Below are 15,516 nucleotides of genomic sequence, written 5' to 3'. Positions count from 1 at the left end.
TCATGATTCCCCAAGTCTTCTAAATTGTAATGGAGGATTCCAGCCCCACTCATTTAGAAGATTATCCTTTATTTGGTGCTTTGATGGCAGTGGAGAGCACTTTCCATTACATCAGTCCAAAATTAATATAATTTTTAACTCCTATGTCCAGGCATTGTCATCTTGGAAGGATTTAATTGGAGCTAAACCGTGACAGTAAAATATTAAAAACCAGATCTCATCTCTGAGTGGATTAGGTGTTACAAATTCCTTCAAATTGCTACCTTTAAGTAGGTACTGAAGCAGTTTGAATGAATAGCTATTTTATTAATGCTGAGTTGTAATGCCAAAATGAGAATATTTAGTCTGTAGCGTGACACTGAAATTCTGCATCAATAACAGATGATGGGGTTTACTCTTTAAAACTGGATCAAATTGTGGTTTAAGAGTAAGGCTGTATTGGCAATGAGGTGATTTCAGTTACTGTAGAAATGGGCCTCTGTTGAATGATTGTTGTGTACTTACTGAAAGTTTTTCTGATTGTGTATGCAATAGATCAGAATGATAACATGTCATTTGGTTTATTTCATATAGCTTTAGATCATCATCAATTAAAACGTGTCCCTTGCTTCAGTCTATATCAATTAATGTGGCTATTATTAACCCCCCGACTACTAAAGTCTGCATGTTTAACAGTGACACATTTATTTCATATTATAATGCTGTCCACAGTCTAACTCTAATGTGGCAGTGATAAAATGTTGGTTCTCCTCATACTTACCTTACATTTCTTAACTGGATTATAAGCTGATTAATAAATGTATTTATTTATTAATGGTTCAGTGGTAAATAACTTTATTTGTAAGTGTGTGCAAGTGTGGAAAAAATAAGCTAAACAGAGATTTTCTCAGTCTGGCAATGTGTGCAATATATAAGCTTCATTTTAGGAGAGTCATTACTTTTTAATTCCTCATATAGGAATTATTGGTTTATTTTGCAACAAAACAATAAATTAAGTATAAAATACTAATGAGCAGAATGAAGTATAAGTTGAAGTAAAGCTAAAATGTAATGTGCCTACATGAAGACACAGGGTCTGAAGAGGTAAAATGAAAAAAAACAAACAAAAAAAAACTATGTAACAATGACAGAAAAAAAACTTGACTGAAGTTACTAGTAGGGCTAAGCAAATAGTGACAATTTAATTTCAATTACAGTTTCCTAGTCCAACAATTTTTCGAAACAATAATCAAAACCTTGGATATGAACGAAATGGCTATTACGTTGCCAGAAAATAACAAGTAAAAATGTAAAGTTTTTAAGTAAGCTACCTGATTTAAACCTATTATTATTATTGTTATTTTAATTGAAATCGAATCATCTTGTGAGTCACAAAAAGCTAATGGAGTTACACTTTCAAGAGTTGCTTACCTAATGTTAGGTGCTTAGTTAAAATTAATCAAAAATATTCAATTTAATAAACTTAAATAAGAGGAACATGTCACAGAATTTCAGTGTTCAATTTAGTAGAATCAATTTGAACATTCAATCAATCCTTCAAAAGTGCCATATTATACAAGTAAAAAGTAATAATGCGGAGGAGGGGAGTTCTACGAATTAGGAAGAGAAAAAAGTATCAGTGGTCTCCTTCTCTCCATTTTTCAGTTTGGAACATTACTCCCAATTCTTCATGCAACATTTTAAAAACCATTTACTAAGTGCTTTTCCACTTGATAACAGGTTCATAATCAGAGACTATGTGGTAACGGCTTTGTATTATTCCGAGGCGTACTATTGATTCAGATTCCACAGCTGAAGCGCTGAAATTGCGGTGTTTCCCACGGCCCCTGAAGGCAGCGGCAGATGCGGGTCTTATTTGTTCTCTCCACCAGGAGGGCGTTCCGCTGAAGAACATACGAACACACTGTGGTGAATTATGCCGGCGTACGTGCGCACTGATTCATATTTAGATGCTGCCACAGCTTAGCTGTTATCCCAGGGTCTGTGTTTTTGAACCCCGGGCCTTCCTTGATGTTAGCCTTCCTGGTGGTAACACTGCCGGGGGAAAGGCGACAGAGGAGGCCAGGCCCGAAGACATGGAGGCTAGCCGTCCTTGCAGAGGGAGTGAGCTGTAGGACGGTAGGCGCTCTCTCTCTCTCTCTCTCTTGCATTTCTTCCTCCGCTAAGAAACAATGAAAGGCAGACAGGACAGGTTATAGTACCTCTGCTTAGAGGGAGGGGAGCTTGAAACCTTTCTACCACCAGTTCTCCTTCAGTTTCAGCTTTCGGATGTTTTTTTCTGCCCGTCGTCGTGAAAAAGCCAATTTTTGAGTTTTTTCCTTATCCACACAGACAATGATGGTGGTGGCTGCAAGTCTTTTTGGCTCAGTCCGGGAATGGCTGGTCTCAGAGGTTTACTGGACCGAGAAAAACATCACACACTTGACGTTTTAACAGTTTTCTGGCTTTATTTCATATCACAGTTTCTGGCATCCAGTGTCCTCAAACGTGACACATAAATATTTAAGCACTATACAAATAACATTCAGGATGAACACATGCACTGTAAACACAACGGGTGCTGAAGCCAGATTCATCAGGTTCTTTTAAAAAAAAGTCTCCTCTGCATAATTATGATTAATGTAATCACTTCAGTGTGCATTTAAAATAATAATTCAATACTAAGTGTGAATTTTAGTGTTAAAAATATAAAGAGTGCATGATTGAAAGGGGCTAGGAGAGTAAATATTTGGCTAAACGAACCCTAAAGGGAGTAAATAGGCTGATATGCATGGCTGCTTATGCAAGACTTATTAAGTTCATGTCAGCAAATATTTGTTTTGTTTACTAGACAAATTTTTAAGAAAAAGGAGACTTAGTTTTGAATGAATGTCTTAAACATAACGTATGATCTCTTTGATTCAGTTAATTATAATAACTGTAATCAGCTTTTTTAGTTTAATTCAATTTTATTTATATTGGGCCAAATCACAACAACACTCGTCTCAAGTCAACCTGCATTTTAAACAAATGCAGGTATTTGTTTAAAAGATTATTATAAACTAGGCGCACAAATGTTTTAGTTAATCTAAAAAAGAGATTAAAATTAGAATTTGGGAGGAAAAAAGAACATAAAGCTAAAGTAAAGTAAAAAATGTGCAGGACATGCTGGATCTGAGTGAGCTACATGCAGAAGGTACTTTTGTTGTGATATTTGATCTTCACTTCCTAAAAACCGAATTGCAAAAACATTAAATGGAGCACTGAAAGTAACAAATTAAATTAAAACGAAACATTTTTAACACTAATCTAAGCAAACCCTCTTTGGAAACTAAAGAAAACTTACTTAAACGAGAAAATTAAATAAAAATAAGGCAGCACAGTGGTTCAGTGGTTAGTTCTGTTGCCTCACAACAGAAAGGTTTGAATCCACTGTCGGGTATTTCTGTGTGGAGTTTGCCTCTCTGGGTGCTCTGCCTTTCTATCACACTTATAATGCATGTTAGGTTAACTGGTGATTCTGAACTGGCCTCAGGTGTGAGTGATTGTCTGTTTTTTTGTGTTAGCCATGAAACACTGGCAACCTATCCAGGGTGTATCCCGCCTCTTGCAGCTGAATAAGTGATAAGCTCCTGCCTCCGCTACCTTGAATTGGTTAAATAGCAGAAGCTGGATGGAAAGAAAAATTAAATGATTCTAACCCCGTGCCCGTTTGTTTTCATTTTTGTTAAATTCTAGATTACGCTGCTGAGGATAGTTAAGGAAATACTCGATCATAACAATATAATAGAGTCACTGAAGCTTCAGGATATCAGTGTGTCCAGTTAGACCAGTGTGAATCCTTTTACACTCTAACAAAAGCAGAACTAGAGAAAAATCAGTCAGCAGGGATAAAAAGAGAGCATTGGTCTTGCCTTTTTGGGGAATTGTCTCGTTGCCTCTCCGCTGCACCTGCTGACACTTTCATTTGCACCAAACCAGGTGAAATGATTTATGCTTCTTAACTGGACACATTAATATCCCTGAAGTTAAAATGTGTTTGTATTAAACTGTGATGATCCAGCGTTCCCTTAATTCTTTGAGCAGTGTCATTTATCACAGCTTGGTAATAAACCCAGGATGACCTCGTGCCAGCATAGTAATGTTTTTATATGTTATTGATCCACAATATGTCTGCAATAGCTCACAGATGTTATTGGTATTGGAGGATTTGTTAATATAATTCCAGATGTTTGTAAATAATTCATCCGCAGCGGATGAAGATGGATGGATGTTTGTAAATACAGAACTACAAATTCAAGCACATCATCAAATTTGTTTATATTTGAGCAACTCTGGCCAAATTTAAAACATCTGAGTTTCTGAGAATTTCTAAAAGGGGGGTTGGAGGGCCTAGGGCGAGGGGCAGGGTACACCCTGGACAGGTCACCAGTCTTTCACAGGGCTAACACATAGCCACAGACAACCATTTGAACTCACATTCACACCTATGAGCAATTTAGAGTTTCCACTTAATGCATTCCCACTAACTGCATATCTTTTAAATATATATTCTTAAATTAGTTGTTGAATTACACATTTTATTTGGTGCTTTCTGCAAATGGTCTAATAACCCTAGCAAAATAATTTAATTAGCTGCCTGTCTGATGAGTTTGTGGTCTCACAGATGGACTCGGATTCCACAGTCTGCATGTTGCGACGGCACACGGGGCAGTTTTTCATCTCCTTAGATAGATCATCCAACTCACAGCAGATCTCCAAAACAGAGCAAAAACTACTGTTGTCAGCTGTGGTAGCCAGTAGAGAGTCTACAGCTAAATGATACTGAAGACATCACAACAGAAAGCTGCCCATAACTGTAGGGGATCACAAAATGGAAAGGGTGGGGTGTAGCTAGTTAATGGTGAAATGGTTAAATGAGCCAACAGATGTACTTGGTTGACCAACCCAACCTACTTTATATGTAACAAGCTGAGGTCATTTAATAAGTAGGGCTCTGTAAATATTTGATCATGTAATTAATAAGGTCAGTGATCCATTACAGTTCTCCAATCAGTTTAAGGCTGTGTAATTACTTTTGATGTAATTAGAAAGCCAGCATGTAATCCCATCCTGAAACAAATACAATATATCCAAATTAAGGTATTTCAATAACGTGTGCTATTTTGGTAGAGGTATCTGTTTTCTGTTTTATTAGATGTTCTGTTTTTTTCTATGCTGTCAGTGGTGATTTCTGAGCAGAGTTGGCCCTCCTAGTATGGACCCCGGCCACATCGGAGGGGATATGTCACCTTTGTATATGCCAAGAAAGAGGAAGCCTGTTCACTCACTTTCAAAAAGTGGAGTGCAATGTCCAGGTAAAAAAAAAAACACATCACACAGCAGCGTGCATCCATCACTGTGGCCATTTACACTGGTAAAACTTGGTAATTTCATCTTTTTAATTGTGTCTTTTTTAATACAATTTCACTTTTAAAGCTGCTGTCCAGCGAATGCCAGAAAGAGCCTGTGAAGTAAATACAGTTGGGTACTCAGAGGTAAGAATATACATCTATAATGTAAAAACCTACATTTTTTATTGTTTCTGAGATAGTGTATGTAAGGAGCAGGCAGTCCTGCTAGCATGAACGCTGTGACTGTGTTTCCATTTTCAAGTGTGGTAATAAAAAATCAGTTAGCTTCATGCGCACAGCTGGATCTCTGCTTCACAGTTTTTTCATCGACTGTTTTAGGAGGATGAGTCCCAAACTGAAGACGGAGTAAAGATGAAGAGAACTTACAGTAGGAAAAGGTAAGAGGCTGGTTAACCTGGTGATTATACATTGTACTCTTATATAAGTCATTCACAGTAAACAGATATCATATCTAAACAAGTACACAGGTTTCAGTAAAATACATCATTGTTGATAAGTGCAATGCCTTTTAAAAATCTGCATACAGAATTCTTTTGTTTAGATTTCCTACATGATAAAAGGTACAGTTAGGATAGACTTCCTAATGAGATGAGGAAATTCAGCGTTTGCACTTGCTGCTTATCCACATGCAGATATTAACCAAATGGCTGGTATAGGTTCAGGTAGAATGAGCTATGGATCATTCAGTTTTGAATATGGTGTTAATTTAAGGCTTCAAAAGCAAAGCACAGGGCAAGGAAGTTCAAGAACAAAAAAGGAAGTCTTTGCTTTGAAAAAAAAATTTGTTACACAGAATAAACAGAGTGAAAAACATCTTACAGCAAGAAGTGAAAGGACAGAGTCTGGTACATAGAGAGTGGCAGACACAGTGAAGGAAGGACGCAAGATAAAGGTGGCAGATTAAAGAGCAAGTAATCACTCTGGCAGGAGGAAATACACAAGCTCAGGAAGCGAAGGGTGTGAGAGGATATGTGAGTATAAAATGGGAAATGATAAAAGAGAGAAAAAAGAAAGACAAAAAATGACCTGGGTCTTTAATTTTTCTTTGCACTGAAAAACTAAACAAATGGGAACACCCATCATTAATGAGTGATTAATGAAAATGAAATAAGATTAGATCTAAAAGAATCATAAAACCCGGCTCCACTGTTGTGCTCCTTCTTGGTTTTGGCTGTTTAAACTTTGTTTAATTAATTAATTTAATTCAATTTGCTACAGAATTTATGTGCAAAGTGCTTTTTTAAGTGCTGCTCAAAAGCATATATGTTTGTATTATATTAATAAACAAATAGTTCATTTATTTACCTGCATTCTGTTCATATTGTGCAGTATAGCAACTGTATATAAAAGATGAACCTAAATATTGACGCAAAAGGTGAAGTTGCTTGCACCTGTATTCTTTATAATGGCCTGAAGGGGGATCAGATTGGATGTAGCCACTAGGGCTGTGCGATATGACAAAATCGTGACATTAACACGTATATTGTTTCATGTTGTACTCTTCATTTATTTTGTGTTGTTGCAAAAACATAGGGCTGGGCGATATATCGAGTTTTTTAAAAATATCGATATATTTTCATACGAGATATAAGATGTGACAATATTGTTTATATCGATATAGTCTATGTTACGTTATAATTATACTTGTGCAGCCGCAAGTTCGCCTCTCTTTCGTCCACTTTTGTCTCTACGCAACATTACTCGGCCTCGCCTCTCTTTCACTGAACACAACTCCCCCTCCTCCCCCATAGCTTCACCTGCAGGCAATGACAAGATGAACACGGCAAATCTCCGTTAACGATTTACCGCAGATCGCCCCGTGCGTGGGGCTGGACGGCGTCAATGTGTTAGCGAGCTAACCGCGCTAACGAGCTAACTGCGCTAACGAGCTAACAGCGCTACCGACATAAATCCTTTCATTTTCTCAAAAATCGACAGTGCGCCTTATGTATGAATTCTGGTTGTGCTTATTGACCGCGAACCGATTTTATGTGCTACACGGCGCTCAGCAATCTGTCAAAAAATGTTTTAGTACAACTTTGGTAAGCTACGAAGCTGCAGCGCTTGATGGATTGTCGGAGCATTACGGCTACCGAGGAGCCTCGCGGAGTGATACGTACTCTGCTTCAACATAATATTACCGTACTGTGTGTGTATAAGGGCCATAAATGGCACCTGTTAAGAGACATGGTTACAAAGAGGATTTCAAACTCCAGGCTGTCAGTCACACAGTAGAAGTTGGGAACAGAGCAGCTGTGAAATCTGTCTGTCTTTGTTATTATGCTCATTGTCTTTTAGTTTACATTTTGACTGCACAATTGTGAGCTTTTTGTTATGCACAAAAACAACATTGTTTTCTTTAATTTATGGAGCATTATTATTTAATAAATGCTGATAATTTATTTTTGAGTAATTTCTTCATGTACATCTACGCTGTATGTTAATAAAAGTGCCTGTGTGACATCTGGGACACAGCTTTGACTAAGAACTCTCTTTTTGTTCTTACTTTATGGCTTTAAAAAGAAATATCGAGATATATATCGTATATCGCCATCCAGCTAAAAAATATCGAGATATGATTTTTTTGGGTCATATCGCCAATGACAATTCACTGTACTTACGATTTCCCTACAAAAACACACTGTTTACTGCAATTTTTCATTGCTTCAGATGACAGTTTGTAGTAGTCACTGAGGCACCACAGAAGGACCAGCCAAAACTAATCGAAGAACTTATTTCATCATAACAAGAAAATCATTGCAAATGAGCTGTCAGACACATGAATGATATCTAAGTTATTCTTATTTGTTTTCTTAAATAAGGGGCTACCTCTGTGTCATGGACATGATTCGGTTATGAAAAGCCTGACACGGTGTAGAAAACTGTAATGTGCCGGTTATGAAGCAAACTGGTCGAAAGATTTTACAAATGAGAAGAAAAAAACAAGCTGTCAGGTGCTCAAAATAGACCTCACTCTCAAATGTTACAACAGGTTTTTCCACATGGCACGCTATATAATAAAGACTCACAATATCTATTAATATATAGTAAAGTTATGGTTTCATGTGTTGGTCAAAACACTTGACTCCAGGTACGCAACTCTCAGCCGAAAACAAGTGTATTTGCCTCATTTATCATGAGTCCAAAGTATTGCAGGAAATCCAGAACGTAGCATACAACACTGCAACAACAGATATGTGGACGAATTGAACCATGCATGTCTGTATGAGTTTAACGGTGCACTTTATGAGACTGGACACTCGATGTTTACAGACAGGGTAGTTTCTAATGACCATTAGTACTTTTGATGTAGTGGTTACAGAAAATCCACTATATTGTTATATATCTTTTATTTACACCCTCTGACCCACACTACAGTTAAATAATCTGTTCAGGACCAAATGAGGTTCCTGTCTCCATCAGCATTTAGAAACTTTTAATTTAAGTTTTTTTTTTCTTTTATTAGGTATGAGGACCTCCAGAGTGTTTCCCTGGGAACAGTAGATTACTCGACAACCAGCTGTTCTGTGATGTCATCAGATGGCCTGGCCAATGGGTCAGACCCAGGGTCCATCGGTCCGCCCACTGCAAGGCTCCCTCCAAGACTGGTCGCGAAGGATGTTTGGCCTCAAGGCCCAGAAGCTAGCGGGGAGCAGTCCCAGCCTCATGATCAGAGCTGGAACTCCAGCAGGGAGCGAGGACCTGACGCCTGGGCTCCAGGCAGAGACCGACCCCAGGACCAGGTGTGGAACTCTGGCAGAGACAGAGGGGGACACTCCAGTCAGGACCAGATATGGATTCCAGGCAGGGACAGAACTCAGTGTGGGCCGGATCAGTCCTGGATGACAGGCCGGGAGCGGGGTCCTGATCAGGGCTGGGCAGCTAGCAGAGATCAAGGACAGGATCAGGCCTGGAATGGAGGCAGAGATCCAGGAAGGGACCCGGACTCGTCAGGGCCGGAGCAAGGGTGGGGTACTGGCCGAGGCCCAGATCAAGCCTGGAACAACACAAACAGGGATAGAGGGAACGTGTGGAGACCTGGTAAAAATGACCATATGGACTGATTTTGTTTTGAACACTGTGAAATGTCGTAAAATAATATGAGCTTCTTTCATGATATCTGCAAGCTACAAGCGAAAACCAGAACCTATAACACATGTGCGAGTGACAGCTTATAAGAGAAGTGCAGGCGATATATGTGCAGAGTAGATGTCATCATTTAGGTTATGATTTTTGATTTTGTCTAATTTTTAAGACTTGAACATGAAAAAGGTCCAGAGGCCAGAGATGGAGCCAAGCCCCGCACCCAATAACTTCACACAGCCACCAGAGGGCAGAGAATCCTGTAAGTTTTCAAGGAGTCTGCATTTAATGCATAACTGAAAACTCTATATGTTACATTTCTATCTCACATATCTGTTTCATGCTGCTTTTTTTGTCTTAAACTGAATATTATTTCCTTATTAATAATACTTAGGACTGAAGTAACTTTATAAATCTGAACTATAGTTAGACATAAATCAGGAATTTGAAAAGTTGTTTCACAGTTTGTCCCTAACCATTATGGGAAAACAATATGAGGCCGTTTTCTCAAGTACACCACCTTCCTTTCAGTCTTGGCAGCAGTACTATCAGCCACTAATTTGTTTTGGCAGAGCGTCTGGCACACCATAGCCAATGACTGTTTCACTGTTTGATCAGAGAATCATTACAGAGAAGCATTTTCCCCTCATTGTAACTTATCGTGAGGTTTCTCTAAGAGCCAGGCTTTCTGTAGCAGGAATGCTGTAATCATAATTCAACAACCAACAAGCATTCATGCATTGAAAAGAAAACATTGTATATACTTGTATATATCTGTGTATCTTTTATCTTTTATTTCTAAAGTAATTCAATATAAAATTCTACATGCTGCTAATGGAGAGATGACAAACTTTGGCAGCAGTCTCTGCATCTAATCAATAAGGAAATTTGACCTTATTAAATAATAATTATGATAAAATAGTATAAAAAGAAAAATAAGCTTGATTGCATCCAGTCATTCAGTGTGAATCTTGCAGGTTCAGATGCTGCCAGTGCTGGTCAGGCCTCAACAGCTCAGCCGAACGAAGACCAGAAGCCTTCAATCCTGCCGGCTAAGAAGGAACCTCCTACTTATCCTCCAGGTCAGAGCAGCAGCTGTTTACCACAGATTTATGTGATTTAATAGAAAGTAATCTTATTACACTATGTTTTATGTGCACTTCTTTGATTGAAACTGTCAATAGGCTTTATCTGACTGCATTTTTCTTGCTTCACACAAGTATGAGTTTTAAAGGGGATTCGGGGGGGGGGGGGGTATTTTATCTTGATTTAAACTGATTGTAAGAAATTGAAAAAGATGTTGCTAAAACTTTTATTAAATTTGAATGATTAAAAGTGGGTGCTGAAGATAATCTGTGATTTAATCAAAATATTATTATTATTATTAAAATAGGTAAGGAGTAAGCTGCTTCCTTTTGTGAAGCTCTGTGCGTCGTGTAAAGTTAAAAAAAAGGAAAAGTTGCCTATTTGTTGACATCAACTAGGAAGCCAAGAGGAACGTTGGCAGCTCCAGATTGTTGCCAAAGGAAGAGTCACCTGTCCAAAGTGTAAAAGTGTGAGCAGGAAGACTGTGGAGGGGCTGAAGAAACACATGGAGAACTGCCGACTGGTGAGCCCTTCATGCATAATAGTGACATTAGAGTTTTGGACCATCTAGCAGGAGCCTTCTGCTTTACTGTTTCTCCTGGAAGACTCTAATAATTAGTTATTACTAGTAATGACATTATTTGGAATAATTGGAGTAAATAAATTATGCTTTGTATGTTTTTTTTTATAATTTTTTCCAGGATGTCGATTTTCTATGAAACACATTCTGCACTGAAACCAGTTCACACACTCTTCATATTAAGCATCAAGTTTTAAAAAAATGAATGGGTCTGTAGTGTGGTTTGTGCTTTACATTTGCACTGGGAAAACCTAGTCTGACTAATATTTCCATAACATAAAATCTGCTTGTGTTCTTTCCTGGTGTAAATGTTTACCAAATGAAAAAGTCACTGTGTCACTCTGTTATCTGTAGCAACCTTTTACCTGCCAACACTGTGGGAAACAGCTCAAGTCTTCAACAGGGATGAAGTATCACATCATGGCTGACCACAGCCACTTGGTAAGACTACTCAGAAATAAACATTTTCAGTCTTAGTTTAGTTTAGTTTAGTTTATTATGGTTTTACTGAGTTTGTTGCTACCTTTTCCTGCTTTTGTAGCCTTCAGCTGATGATGCCAAGGATCTGGATGATCGTGCTATAAAAGACAAGCTACGTAAAATCCTGAAGAGATTGGGCAAATTAAAATGTTCCAAAGAGGTAAAATTTGCACGGATTGTGCTGTTTTAAGAAAGGAGATTTGATGAAAGTAAGATAAAAGATTAAACTGGTGGTGTGAAAAAATGTGGGGGTTTTTTCTTTATAGGGTTGTAATGCTGCATTTACCAGCATCATGGGCTACGTGTATCACATGAAGAAGTGTGGAAAGGAGGAGTCTGAGCTGGAGAAAATGCTGCTGAACTGCTCTCACTGTGGGAAGACGTATAAATCCAAGGCTGGTCTAGAGTATCACCTGAAATCAGAGCATGCTCCTGTGAGTCATATATGTCATCGAAGCCACTAAATACTATAAAAATTGTAATTCGTTAATACTCTTCATTCAAATTTAAATTAATAGACAATTAGACAAGATGCCAGCCTTGTTTTATCACCTGTCCTTTTAATTCGAGTGTCTGTGAAACTCTTTGTGCCTCATCTCCATTAAGTTTATTCTCTTGGTTCATCCAGACGCCACAGAAGACTGAGGAAGATGAGGCACTGAAGGCTCAGAGGGAGGCTAATCCAGAGAGGACGCCCAGCGGCAGGGTGCAGAGAGCCTCGGCCCAGGTGGCCAACTTCCACCTGGCTGAGATTGCCAACAATGAACTGCCCAAAGACTGGCCCAAGAGGAAGTTTCAGTCCGACCTGGTACCAGATGACAAGAAGGTAAGAGAAGATTCACTAAAATTGAGTTTGTACTAAACATAAATGCATTTCTTCTTTCTCCTGACGCTCTTTTCAGTTGAAATATGCCCGACCCGGCCTCCCTGCCTTCAGCCAGGAGGTGCTGAGGAAGTGGAAGAATGAGGTGAAGCTGCAGAGGAAAGTCCAGTGCCCCAACCAGGTAGAAAACAACAAGTCTTATTTTTACCTGTTTAATTGAAATCAGCAGACTTATTTATTTTCTTATCTGAGTAATTGGATCAAGATGTCAAGAACAAGTATAATTAGCATAACTTTGCCGGTTCGATCCCCAGCTCTGTCTGGCCTGGTCATTGTGTCCTTGGGCAAGACACTTCACCCTACTGCCTACTGGTGTTTGTTGGCCGATGGAGCGATATGGCAGTCTCGCTTCTGTCAGTCTGCCCCAGGGCAGCTGTGGCTACAACTGTAGCTGCCTCCTCCAGTGTGTGAATATGAGTGTGAATGAATAGTGGAATTGTAAAGCGCTTTGGATGCCTAGAAAAGTGCTATATAAATGCAATCCATTATTATTATTATTTTTTCAATAACCTGAAATGTTTCTCTTTGTAAATGTATGTTTTTAAAGAGATATATGGAGATATTTTATATTTTATTTTATGTCATATATACACTGTTGCATTGGTGAACATTCATAGTAAACATGGCCGAAGTTTCAAATAGAGAGGTCAGTGTATGTACAAGTAATCCCTGTGGATGTGTATGATGTCAAGGGGAGCAGATGTCCATAACATGGTTAACACAGTATTCAAAGCCCATAATATAACAGAATGTGTGTCGTCCTCAGGGTTGCGGTTGCACCTACACGAGTGTGTCTGGACTCAAAGCTCATCTGGGACTCTGCACGAGGGTTTGTCTCTTTTTTTCTTTGTTTAGGAAATAACAAACCTACAAACTTTCTAGGATTAGCAATACATTAAATGACACCAGGTATAGTTAAGTTGAAACTCATCAATGTATTAGCATGAAACCCTTCTAATGCTTCATCTGGACCGGCATTTACATGTGCTTTTAGTCAGCTCCTCAATCATTTGGGATGATTCCTGTAAATTAAAGAATGAAGTGTTAAATTTGTAAAAGCTGCTTTGAACAGAATTTTGAAAATGTGTGTATTTGTAAAATTATTCAGTCAGTTACTCAGACCATTAAGTGAAATATAAAAGTCAGTGCACTATGCGCAGTTAATACTTTATATGCATTAAATTCTTATAATCTTTTCAAGGCTGCTTTTTCCTGATCTGATTTCAGGGCGACTTTGAGGCCGGTAAATACAGATGTCTGATCTGCAATAAAGAGTTTAACTCTGAAAGTGGAGTGAAATACCACATCAACTCTGTCCATTCACAGGTAATGAAAAGTTCACAAGTTTCTGGCTTGAGCCTTTTTTTTGTAACTATATGTAGATGACATTGCCATGAATGCATATACTCTATATCAGGGGTTGGATATGAGCAGCTCCATAGTGTAGTTGTTTAAACTCATCAGGAAAGTTTTTACTAAAGTCATGAATAAAGTGATGTCTCAGACTTACAACAGCAGAATCAGATTTCTTTTTGCAAACAGACGAGCTGCCCCCTTCTGGCCTATAATGCAATAAATAATAAATAATGCAAGTTTAGTGTATGTTATATAATAGCACCCCTTCGTGCTGCATGTATCTCAACAGGATTGGTTTGTGACGAACAAAAAAGCCTCCAAGAAGTTTGAGAAGTTCCTTAAAAACCAGCCCAAAGAGGTCGTCCGTAATGTGGATAAGCAGACTGTTGATCAGTACCACCATCATCACCTGCAGCATCATCCTCATCATCATCAGCAGCAGCACCATCAACAACACTCACATCACCACCATCATCAGCAGCAGCAGCACCACCAGCTCCAGCACCAGCCTCTGCAGCACCCACTTCAGCCGCTGCATCACCTCCAACACCAAACTCAGTACCTCCATCCAGAGAGGCAGAACCTTCCTCCACAAGTGGACCCCCAGCCCCAACAGCCGATGCTCCAGTACACCAGTTTGGAGCCTCCTCCGGGGCCAGTGTGGGTCGATATGGACCACAGAGGAGCCGTGCTGGGGCCGGAGCAGGCCCCGATCGAAATGGAAATGGCTGACAAACCTGAGGAGGACAGTGGTGGGATGGTGAAGGATACAAGGAGAGGGAAGGAGGAAAAAGGAGTAGATGTAGGGGAGAGGGGGAAGGCTGATAGGAAGCAGAAGGATTGCTTCACTTTCGGCGGTAGCAGCAGAGGCGGAGGTTGTGGGCGCAGCAGTAGCAGTAGCAGCAGCAATACCGGCAGCTCATCGAGCGAATCGGAGGTCGAGCAGCAGGAGCGGCAGAGACAGATTGACCAGTGGAGCCTGAAACGACCGGGCATCATGGGCCTCTCGCTGAGGCTGGAAAGCGACAGAGAAACATTTAAAAAGACCTAAAAAAACACACTTTCCTTCACATTTCAAATGTCTGCAGCTGATTTGAATGGAAGTAGAAAAACGGTGAAGCGAGAAAAACGTCTGCATAAGTTTTCCACAAGACAAACCTGTGAGACGGCAGCTGAGACAATTCTGTAACTGATGGAGATGTGTTGCATCCACCTTTCGGAAGTGACGGTGGATGCCTTGAAGACATGTTCTCAAGCTGTGAGCGTGGAAAGCTCAGACTGCTCGTTTCCAGAGGCTGTTTCTGTCTTGAAATGGTTGTCGTTGTATAACCTTGAGAAATGTAGTTTATCGTGTTTATCTGTAACAGATTGTTTTCACCAACTTTAATTGTCTTATTGTTTTAAAAGGTTTCATAAAACTCTTCTTGTCTTTCATGTTTTGATTTAAATGGTAAATGGCCTGTATTTGTATAGCGCTTTACTCAGTCCCTATGGACCCCAAAGCGCTTTACACTACATTCAGTCATCCACCCATTCACACACACATTCACACACTGGTGATGGCTACATTGTAGCCACAGCTGCCCTGGGGCGCACTGACAGAGGTTAACCTGAACAGAGACTGCCAGGTGGAGTGTTTACTTGTAATTGTCTAG

At 39.4% G+C, this 15,516-nt stretch overlaps 1 protein-coding gene across 1 annotated transcript; it reads left to right on the top strand.

The window, feature by feature from the left end:
• Positions 1–2,083: 2,083 nt before the first annotated feature.
• znf512 (zinc finger protein 512) lies at positions 2,084–15,032 on the top strand. The gene is made up of 16 exons (XM_085372174.1): positions 2,084–2,118; positions 5,204–5,336; positions 5,458–5,516; positions 5,712–5,770; positions 8,860–9,434; positions 9,649–9,738; positions 10,454–10,558; positions 10,961–11,085; positions 11,497–11,583; positions 11,684–11,782; positions 11,889–12,056; positions 12,251–12,448; positions 12,525–12,626; positions 13,272–13,334; positions 13,733–13,831; positions 14,151–15,032. The coding sequence occupies exons 2-16, from the start codon at positions 5,237–5,239 to the stop codon at positions 14,910–14,912; spliced, it is 2,691 nt and encodes an 896-aa protein (XP_085228300.1). The 5' UTR covers positions 2,084–2,118; positions 5,204–5,236; the 3' UTR covers positions 14,913–15,032.
• Positions 15,033–15,516: the final 484 nt, after the last annotated feature.

This window comes from Diplotaxodon limnothrissa, linkage group LG15 (assembly GCF_057381915.1).
Source record: "Diplotaxodon limnothrissa isolate DT_005_m linkage group LG15, D_limnothrissa_male_GT1.1, whole genome shotgun sequence".
In the NCBI taxonomy this organism is placed as follows: Eukaryota; Metazoa; Chordata; class Actinopteri; order Cichliformes; family Cichlidae; genus Diplotaxodon; species Diplotaxodon limnothrissa.
This window is presented reverse-complemented; position numbering and strand designations above follow the sequence as displayed.